The sequence below is a fragment of the Mastomys coucha genome, unplaced genomic scaffold, assembly GCF_008632895.1.
Source record: "Mastomys coucha isolate ucsf_1 unplaced genomic scaffold, UCSF_Mcou_1 pScaffold13, whole genome shotgun sequence".
Classification (NCBI taxonomy): Eukaryota; Metazoa; Chordata; class Mammalia; order Rodentia; family Muridae; genus Mastomys; species Mastomys coucha.
The window spans coordinates 69,540,170-69,551,095 of record NW_022196895.1 but is presented as its reverse complement, the minus strand read 5'-3'; the positions used below and the strand labels follow the sequence as shown (position 1 = coordinate 69,551,095).

The window sequence follows — 10,926 nt, the reverse complement described above, 5'->3', positions numbered from 1 at the left end:
CTGTGTAGCTCTGACTGTCCTGGAACTCACTTTGTAGATCAGGCTGGCCTTGAACTCAGAAATCCAACTGCCTCTGCCTCCCAAGTGCTGGGATTAAAGGTGTGTACCACCACCACCTGGCTTTAAAAATAAGTTTTATTAGCTTATCAATTATATTTAAATCTCATCATTTAAATCTCATCTAAGGTTGTTTTCTCGGACCTCCTGGGTAAAGCATCCTCTCCTTTACCCCAGGCATCTTTTACTTTATATTGTGTTTATTAACTTAGTGTCAGTGGGTCTGGAACTATGTTATATGTGCAGTTTGTTTCTGTGTTTGCACATTGACGTACAGTCAGGTAAGTTTAGTGACACTTATGAGCCTGGTGGACACTACCTAGAAGCACTGTTCCTTGTGAGCAGATGGACATGTAGGATCGCCCACTTCTGAGGGCTTGGGAAATCAGAGCCGCTACAGCTTATCAGAGGGCGTGGCTCTTGATATTTAAAGAAACATACTTGTAGGGACCTGCTTTCAATCATGTAATGATAGGGGAAACAAGTAGGTGTTTTTAAATATAGCACTAATTTATAGTGCCCCTTTTACCCAGTGGCCACCCTCGAATTTACCCAGTAGCCTAGGCAGGTCTTGAATTTGTGGTCTTCCTGACTCAGCTTTCTCAGTGTTTGGAATAATCGGTCTGTGCCACCAGGTCTGGCGTCTTAAGTATGTACTGTGTCACCAGAGCAGCCTCAGCAATGTTTCCATCCTTCCTTCTCTCCCTCCACTGTAGCTTGTACACACACGCGCACACACACACACGCACACACACATGCACACGCACACGCACGCATCATATACTAATAGGGAAGTAGGTTTAATTTCATCATCATGTCAAACAAGGATGCTTAGTGTTCTGCTCCCTGCGGGCAGTGTTTCCCCAGCACTTCCTCCTTCCTAGGGAAAGGAAGCTGGTGTGAGTTTTGACTCTATCTGGTGGCTTCCTCATCCCTCTCATAGCTGTGGTTGCCATTCCTTGTATCTCAGAAATCACATTTCCCGAAAATGAAATGTCTGGCCTCCTTGAAACTGATAACTGTGGGAAGCAGCTTTCTTCTCTCTTTAGTTGCCTCGCTTGCTTTGGGTTCCCAGGCTGTTTGTGTTCAGCTTTGGCTTTGTTTTGCAGCAGATAGTGAGAAGACCCCAAAAGTCTGATGTTGGCAGTTGTGAGGCCAACATGGGTCTGGACTCAGTGGCTGCTGTAGTTCTTTCATCTCTAAGAGACCTTGGGTTATACTGAGAGGCTGCCTGGAAAGGGGAAATGGGGACAGTAGAGAAATATCCTTTTATTTGAAATTAAAAAAAGAAAAAAAAGAAAAAAGATGGCTAAGAAGAGGCCTGGGGTAGCTCAGTGATTGGGGGTTTGCCGAGTGGGTGTGGCACCCTGGATCCAATCCTCAGCACCATACAGAAATTACCAAACAAGACCCCGGAAGCAAAAAGCAAAAGCAGCATGTTGAAGAGTCATCTATAATGAGAGAAGTACTTGTGAAATTAGAGATCACCTCCTTGGGTCCCTGGGGAACCCAGGTCAGCCTCTGAGCCAGCCATTGTTCTCGGCTGTACTATCCCAGTGCAGCCTGGGGTAGTCATTCTGGGAAGACTGTCAGGACAGATGACAGTGTACAGATAGGTGGCCCTGAGCCTGTTCTCCTGGAAATGCGCTGCTGGTGACTGTTCCTTTCTAACCCTGTGCTGCATCTCAGAAACTGCTTATGTGGCATCCTGTCGCTTACCAGCAGTCAGTTCCGTTTACCATTAGTAAATGGAGTTATAACCTAAGCCAGTGTGCACTGAAAAGGCTATTGTGTAGGTTCAGACTGGAAACAAGAGCTGGGCCCATGGCCTTCATATAATATGGTCAGGATCTGCCTTTACTCTGCATGCTGGCCGGTATCTGATGTGCTTGCCCTTCCTCTGCTCTTCCTTGTTCCCCTCTGCCTCTCTTCCTCCTCCTCCTCCTCCCCCTCCTCCTCCTCCTCTTCCTCCTCCCCCTCTTCTTCCTCTTCCTCCTCCTCTTCCTCCTCCTCCTCCTCCTCCTCCCCCTCCCCCTCTTCCTCTTCCTCCTTTTCCCCCTCTTCCTCCTCCTCCCCCTCCTCCTTCTCCTCCTCCTCCTCCTCCTCCTCGTTCCTCAGTCCTTGTCCCATTTGCTCTTCTCCCACATCCTCACTGGGACACACATCTCGGTCTTAGTTGGTGAACCCCTGCTCAGGAAGGAAATCTTAGAAGAGAGTTTTAGGTTTAGAACTGGGCCAGTCAGTCAGAACCAGTAGAATATTTCATTTTGCTTTGGGTACATGTTTCTAGCCTCAAAGGGAACAGTGGGAGACAGTGTGTCCAAAAGATGCTTGAGGCCCATTTAGTTAGGTGAGTTATCTTGGTATACTTTTAAATTTTATTTTTAAAAAGAATATAAGCTAGGTGGTGGTGGTGCACACCTTTAATCCCAGCACAAGACTATATAGAAAAAACAATTAGAAAGCTATAAAACACTATAATTTGAAGACATTCATGGAAAAAAAATACTGTCCTATTTAAACCAGCCACTAAAGCTTGTCTTGGTAGTTCAAACCTATTATCCTCTCACTTGGAAAACTTAAGGAGGGCTGCCACAACTTATATTTGTGATTCCCAGGCTAACATGGGCTGTAGCGTTCAATCTTGTCTCAGAGAATGACCAAGTAGGGCTGGGAGATGTCTCAAGGACAAGAGTGCATGCTGTGCAAGCACAAGTTCCTGAGTTCAAATCCACAGTATCCATGTAAAAAACTGGGCATAGCTATGTGGTGCCTGTAACTCTAGAATTAGTGGGTACTCAGGGAGGCAGATCCGGGGAGCTCAGTGCTCAGACAGCCTCAACAAAATGGTGAGCTTCTGCTTTAGGAATGACCCTGTCTCAAGGTACTAAAATAAGAGAGCAATAGAGTAAGACATCCAGTCTCCTTCTCTGCTCTCTGCATGCATGTGTGTCCAACATACTTATGTATATAGACTACACACAACACCATGTGTACCTCCTCCCACACACACATGCACACAACCAGTCAATCAAATAATAAAGCCTGTTTCTCTCTTTTCTGAAGTCATGCAACAAAATGAAAGGAATAAATAAGTTTATAGTAACATAGAGAATATGTAATTTCAGTTGACTACTCTTTATGGAAGTTGTTAGGCTTATTTTAAATTGTCTGTAGAACTGAGGATGATCCTCAGTGGCAGTCTCAATAGCAGAGCAACTGTCTAGTGTGCACAGGGTGCATCCAGCGTGGGGCTGAGGGGTGAGGATGCTCTAGTGTGCACAAGGTGAATCCAGCGTGGGGCTGAGGGGTGAGGATGCTCTAGTGTGCACAAGGTGAATCCAGCGTGGGGCTGAGGGGTGAGGATGCTCAGTGAAATAGTTATCTTGGTTTTTATTTCTGAAAACTTTTCTAATCTATTCCTTGTCTCAATCAAAAGGGAGAATTACCAAGATCTTCATCACGCATCTTCATGGAGACCACTTCTTTGGCCTTCCAGGCCTGCTCTGCACCATCAGCCTACAGAGTGGCTCTTTGGTCACCAGGCAGCCTATTGAAATCTATGGCCCTGTCGGGCTTCGGGACTTTATCTGGAGAACCATGGAGCTCTCTCACACAGAGTTGGTTTTTCCTTATGTGGTTCATGAGCTAGTTCCCACAGCTGACCAGTGTCCTGTAGAAGAACTTAGAGAATGTGCACACTTGGATGAAGCAGACAGCTCTCCCAAAGGACAAGGACGAACTATCTTGCTAGATGCAGAAGAAAACTCCTACTGTCTGGTTGATGACGAGCAGTTTGTGGTAAAAGCATTTCGCCTCTTTCATAGAATTCCATCCTTTGGCTTCTCAGTTGTGGAAAAGAAGCGTGCTGGTAAACTCAATGCACAGAAGCTGAGAGATCTCGGTAAGTACCCCCCTTCTCTTTACCTCAGCGTCCAAGTTCCTTGGCCCAAAGATGTTGTTCAGAACAAAACTCAAATATTTAATCTATTCGAATCTTTTCTTGCTAGCTCCCTGGATTCACAGTCCTTTTTCTTTCCTTATTGTCTGCACTGAGAGTTTAAGCTAGGATGCGCACTAAGCACGCACTAGCTACCACAAGCTCTCTCCACCTCCTTTACTGTTTTCTTACCTGATCCGAGTTGTCCAAGGTGGCTTTGAATGCGTGGCCATTCTGAGAGCTGGGATATGGGCTGCACCACCAGGCCCAGCTCTGTTTTAGTTGGCAAAGTGGTTTGAATTAGAATGGTAAGTCCATGATTTATTTTTATTTTCTTGGACTTTCCTCTCGGCTGTACTTGGGCCATGCTGGGGTCCAAGCCCATGGCCTCCCGTGTGCTCCATCCCTGAGCTACTGCCCATCTTCTTGTCTCAGTTGTGAAGTTTCTTTTTAAAATCTGTTTCTGTTTTTATTTTTATCTGACCCAGGGTTTCACTCTGTAGCCCAGCCTGGCCTACAAGTCCCTGTATAACTCAAATCCAGACTCATGGTCCTCCAGCCTCTGCCTCAAGATTGGTTGCATTCGAAGCATGCACAGTCCTGAGGTATGCTTTCAGTGACTTCTTTGTGTGAGGTGTAGGTGCGTGTCTCGGTGTCTCTCACGCATATGTGTGCATGCAGTCTCTCCCTGAACTTGGAGCTCATTATTGTGCCTTGGCTGTCCACTCAGCAAGCCCTTAGTACTGCCTCTTTCTGTCCCCACTGTTGAAGCTACGGAAGCAAGCACCACCCAGTTTTCACATGGGTGCAGGGGATCTGAACTCAGGTTCCCTTGCTTCCTCAGCAAGCACTTTACCCACTGAGCATGTCCTTGGTCCTTCAGTGACATCTTTGGTGTAAGGATTTTTGCCATAGGTCTCTCTCTCTGCCTTACCCTCAGGAGTTCCTTTTCTATTTACCTGCCTACTCATTCAGACTTGATGAAGTTAGTTTGGTATTCACAACACTGTACCTCACCCAGTCTTACATACCACAGTTCATCATATTTGGAAGGAAACATACAAAAATGGGCACTGGTCCCTGAAGACTTTGTAGTTTCTGCTTATGAGGCCATGGTCTGCCTCAGCACTACACTGGGCTTGGCTTGCCATGGCATCCTTGTTAGAAGAATGGTGGTGGTTCTGTCTAATTTTTATGCAGTATGTTCCCCAAGTAAGACAGTATACTGTTCTAGATAATGAGGAAAAGTGACAAGGTCAAGGATGGTTTCAGTGATCTAAATACTGTGGAAATAGTGTTATATTTGGAAACTTTAAACATGATCTCTCTTGGAGATGTTGACCACGTATTTGCTTGTCAGAATTATCCACAGTGTTAATCTATACTAATACTACACTGAAGCTTGAAAAACTGGCCTTGCTACCATACAATTAAACTTGCAGAATTGCCTTAAACACCCCTTGGCCTTATTTTTGTTTGCTTTCTTATTTGTTGTGTCTGATGCATGTGTGTGTGCATGTGTACGCCATAGTGTGCAGGTGGAGGTCAGAGGACAGCTTTTGGAAGTCAGCTCTCTCCTTCCACCATGTGGGTCTCAGGGGTCAAATGAGGTTGTCAGGCTTGGCTGCTCAAGTGTCTTAACTGGCTGCCATCTCCCTCCCCGAACGTATGACCCCATTAATCTCTCTCAACAAGTTTCTTCCTTAGTCAGTCAGTTTATAGACATTTGTTCTGACTAGGACAAAATGATTACATAACTTGATTATATATATTGATTATATAATTGTTTACATCTATTCTTTGATGTTATGATAAATGAAGGATCCTCAAAAACTGTTATTCCCATGCAATGCAGAAAATCCAAGGTGGTGTCTTGAGTATAGTAAGGTCTAAGTATTACTTTAGAGCTTAAAAGTGAGCTTACGTATGTGCTTGGAAAAGGTTTCAAGCATAAAGCCATTATTATAACAACAGTCAATACTAAACTTTTCAAATGTTTAAATATCACAGTTGTCTATAAGTAGCAAAGCATTTCTTCCAGTTTTGAAAATGATTGGATGCTTTTAAATTTTTTTTTTTAAAAATGTTATATATATGTGGGTTTTGTCTGCATTATGTCTGCACCGTGTATGAGCCTGTCACCTTCAGAAGCCCTGGAACTGGAGTTGCAGACATTTGTGAGTTGCCATGAAGGTGCTGGGAATTGAATCCGGGTCCTCTGAAGGAGCAGTGAATGGTTTTAGCTGCTGAGCTCCCTCCCTCCAGGTTCCTGGATGCCTCTGCTGTTTGCTGCAAGCTGTTAAAGTTGTCTCTTTGCAGTCACAATTCCATGCCCTTGATAACGATGCTATCCATTGTACCATCAGGTGTGCCACCAGGTCCTGCCTACGGGAAGCTGAAAAACGGAATTTCTGTTGTTTTGGATAATGGAGTTACAATTTCTCCCCAAGATGTCTTAAAAAAGCCTATGGTTGGAAGAAAAATCTGCATCCTGGGTGACTGTTCTGGGGTTGTGGGTGATGGGGGAGTGAAGCTGTGCTTCGAAGCAGACCTGTTGATCCACGAGGCAACTCTGGATGATTCCCAGATGGACAAAGCGAAAGAGCACGGCCACAGCACGCCACAGATGGCAGCAGCATTTGCAAAGCTGTGCCGTGCCAAGAGGCTAGTTCTGACTCACTTCAGTCAGAGGTACAAACCGACCGCCTTAGCGAGGGAAGGGGAGACAGACGGCATCGCAGAACTGAAAAAGCAAGCAGAGTCTGTCTTAGAGATCCAAGAAGTGACTCTAGCAGAAGATTTTATGGTGATCGGCATTCCGATCAAAAAATGAAACCCGAGCTCCTGAATGCATTAATGTGGATGTGGTATGGATGTATTACCAGACCTGCACTACAGATTTTTTTGTTGTGCACTGTGAATGATTGCTTTTTTTCTTTAAAATTACTTTGGCCCTAATAATCCTAAAGATGGAGCTGGATTGCTGGGCTGACTCAGTCATGAGAGGGAACAAGATTTTAAATAATCATTTTTAAAAGATGAAAAAATTTAAATGATTTAAAATTTAAATTTTAAATGATGAATACCTTTCTTAAAGTACAGATGTGACAGAATAATCCGTTGTGCAGGGGTACTTATTTTGTGGCTACTGCTACAGATAGAATTCAACACTCTGTGCAGTGTTGGACTTAGCTTTGCCCAGCTTAGTTGCCATTGTTGGCAAAGTATATAAGATTGGGTACTCTTGGCTAAAAAAGATGGTAGCAGAATTTGTGTAGAATTTGTGTTCCTAACACAGGGATAAACGTATGGGGCGATACACGGGCAGTATTGATAATGCAGTGGCGCTTTCGCGGGAACAGTCAGTGCAGGTTTGGACTAAGTTTTATCTTAGCACTTTCTTCAGCATTCTGGTTTCCTTTAGCACATGGTCCTGGGTAGTCTCCTGGGAACTAGACATGATGGGATGGTTCCTCTCATTGCAGGGGCAGAGGGGAGATGGTGACAGCACAGGAGTTTAGTCAGTGGGGTCAGGAATGCCATATGTGCTGGGCAGTTTACGTTAGTCCTGCGTAATGATTACCTCAAAGGTCTAGGCCTGTTCAGAGACTCAAAGTAACCCTCATATTCCCAGTGTGAATATGCTCTGCCAAAGTTAGTGATGTAGTGGAGTGGATTAATAGATGAGCCAAGTCCTCCAGTAGGAGGGGAAGGATACGCATGTCAGAATTACATGCCACATCAAGTATTATTTGGAAAAATGAGTCATCAAGTGAATCTTGTAGATGTGGAGAGAGACAGTCACCCCCACCCCAGGCAGAGACTGCCTCGGGCCTAGTGGTCCTGAATCTGCGGCATGATTGAGTGTGGAGTTGGATAGAGAGCTGCTGCCTCTGCTTCCAGACACTAAGTTAGAAGGTCAGTGTGGACCTGATGCTGCATTGCCAAGCTGCCTGAGTGATTCTGAAAGACATGGGTGTCTTTTTTCTATGTATTTAAATTGAGGGTATATATATTTTATAGATTCTTATATATGTTTGTGTATTATATACTTTATGATGCATATTTTTACATGAAGGCTGACCTCCCTCCACTATTTTCCTAAAGCAAAATAAAGATATTTTATTGGACAAATAAAAGCTAGGAGTTTATTATCAGAAAATCCTCTGTAAGAAATTCTGAAGCATATTTTGGCAAAATAAAAATAATGTTGGAAGGCTGAGAGAGCATAAGAGGCAAAGAGATGGCTGGTGTCGAGAGGCTGACTACAGGGCCTAAAGGGGCAAAGAGATGGCTGGTGTCAGAGGCTGACTACAGGGCCTAAAGGGGCAAAGAGATGACTGCTGTCGAGAGGCCGACTACAGGGCCTGCCGACTCATTAGCACCAAATAGTCTCTCAAAGTGCGAGACTTAAGGTAACTTTAGAGTTGCATCATTTAATAATGTCGTTTTCTCCGAGTACTGAGGTTGTTTTCTGTGAGTAGAAGTAAAATGGACACGTGGTTCTCTTGTTTTCAAATCTCTATCTTCGAGTAGTTCCTCCTTTCTAGTTCTTTCTGTGTTACAGAACAGCTTAGTTAAGCATGGTGGCACAAGCCTGTCACCTCACCATTTGCAAGGCTAAGGCAGGAAAACATGAGCCCTGGCTACATAGTAGGACTTTATCTTAAAACAAAAACAAAACCGAAAATGTGACTTGTAACACATTTCATCTTCCTTCACATTCTTCAGGAGTGGCCTGCTTTATTCTATTGAAGAGATGACTTCATCAACTCACACACCTAAGTCCTACCTTCTTTTCCATCTCTCCCTGTCTTTAACAAGGTCTCACCGTGCAGCCCAAACTGGCCTGAAGCTGGGGTTATAAACATGCGTTTAGAATCTGCCCATCGTGTTTTGAATATTTCTTTTCCGAGAAAATTTTATAATTTTTAGGCTGGGAGTATAGCCTGGTGGTAGAGCACTTGCTTAGTTTTGATCTGTAGTGTGAGAGGAAAGATGATCACTATCTCCCAGAGCGAATATCTTTATTGTGCCTTTAAGTTAATACAGATAATTCAACTCTTTCTTTTCTCTGAATATTCTGATGTCAGCTTGAAATTTTGCACTTTTTTTCTTCTTAATGAAGTAAGAATCCGTCCCAAATGTGTCTGTCCCAAATGAACACTGATGGTACTTTAATTCACAAAGGTATGTTGATAGTGAAATGTACCAGATCTGTCTTCACGACAGAGTTGAGGGCTTGTGAAGTTGAGAGTGATAGGAGTATTGATCCCCTTCTTTCTCTTTCTTCTTTTTTCCATTAAGATTGGGGTCTCATGTAGCTCAGGCTAGCCTTGAACTTGCTATGTAGCCAAGGATGACCTTGACTTTGTGATGCTTCTGCCTCCACCTCTTATGTCACCATGCTAGGTTTACGTGGTGCTGAGGACGGAGCCCATGTCAGGTCTCTGTGATGCTGAGGATGGAGCACATGTTAGGTCTGTGATGCTGAGGATGGAGCCCATGTCAGGTCTTTGTGATACTGAGGATGGAGCCCATGTCAGGTCTGTGTGATGCTGAGGACAGAGCCCATGTTAGGTCTGTGTGATACTGAGGACGGAGCCCATGTCAGGCCTGTGATGCTGAGGACAGAGCCCATGTCAGGTCTGTGATGCTGAGGACGGAGCCCATGTCAGGTCTGTGATGCTGAGGACGGAGCCCATGTCAGGTCTGTGTGATGCCAAGGATGGAGCCCATGTTAGGTCTGTGTGATACTGAGGACAGAGCCCATGTCAGGTCTGTGATGCTGAGGACGGAGCACATGTTAGGTCTGTGTGATGCTGTGTGATACTGAGGACGGAGCCCATGTCAGGTCTGTGTGATGCCAAGGATGGAGCCCATGTTAGGTCTGTGTGATACTGAGGACAGAGCCCATGTCAGGTCTGTGATGCTGAGGATGAAGCCCATGTCAGGTCTGTGTGATGCTGTGTGATACTGAGGACGGAGCCCATGTCAGGTCTGCTTGATGCTGAGGACGGAGCCCATGTCAGGTCTGTGATGCTGAGGACGGAGCCCATGTCAGGTCTGTGTGATGCTGAAGACAGAGCCCATGTCAGGTCTGTGTGATACTGAGGACAGAGCCCATGTCAGGTCTGTGATGCTGAGGATGGAGCCCATGTCAGGTCTGTGATGCTGAGGACGGAGCCCATGTCAGGTGTGTGTGATGCTGAGAACGGAGCCCATGTCAGGTCTGTGATGCTGAGGATGGAGCCCATGTCAGGTCTGTGATGCTGAGGACGGAGCCCATGTCAGGTGTGTGTGATACTGAGGATGGAGCCCATCTCAGGTCTGTGTGATACTGAGGACAGAGCCCATGTTAGGTCTGTGATACTGAGGACAGAGCCCATGTCAGGTCTGTGTGATGTTGAGGACAGAGCCCATGTCAGGTCTGTGATGCTGAGGGAGCCCATGTCAGGCGTGTGTGATACTGAGGATGGAGCCCATGTCAGGTCTGTGATGCTGAGGACAGAGCCCATGTCAGGTCTGTGTGATGCTGAGGACAGAGCCCATGTCAGGTCTGTGATGCTGAGGACGGAGCCCATGTCAGGTCTGTGTGATACTGAGGACAGAGCCCATGTCAGGTCTGTGATGCTGAGGACGGAGCCCATGTTAGGTCTGTGATACTGAGGACAGAGCCCATGTTAGGTCTGTGATGCTGAGGACAGAGCCCATGTCAGGTGTGTGTGATGCTGAGGATGGAGCCCATGTCAGGTCTGTGATGCTGAGGACAGAGCCCATGTCAGGTCTGTGATGCTGAGGGAGCCCATGTCAGGTGTGTGTGATGCTGAGGACGGAGCCCATGTCAGGTCTGTGTGATGTTGAGGACAGAGCCCATGTCAGGTCTGTGATGCTGAGGACGGAGCCCATGTCAGGTCTGTGATGCTGAG

General features: G+C 45.6%; 1 protein-coding gene across 3 annotated transcripts in view; it reads left to right on the top strand.

Moving 5' to 3' along the window:
* Positions 1-10,926, top strand: part of Elac1 (elaC ribonuclease Z 1) — a 23,276-nt gene that overhangs the window by 11,003 nt on the left and 1,347 nt on the right. For 2 of the 3 annotated variants that reach the window (XM_031366004.1, XM_031366003.1), the window contains 2 exons: positions 3,497-3,961; positions 6,364-8,159. In XM_031366004.1, the coding sequence (XP_031221864.1) occupies positions 3,497-3,961; positions 6,364-6,830 (932 nt within the window). In that variant the 3' untranslated portion in view covers positions 6,831-8,159. Of the gene's footprint in view, positions 1-3,496; positions 3,962-6,363; positions 10,130-10,926 lie in introns of those variants that run through there. The other variant, XM_031366005.1, reaches the window with a different exon arrangement.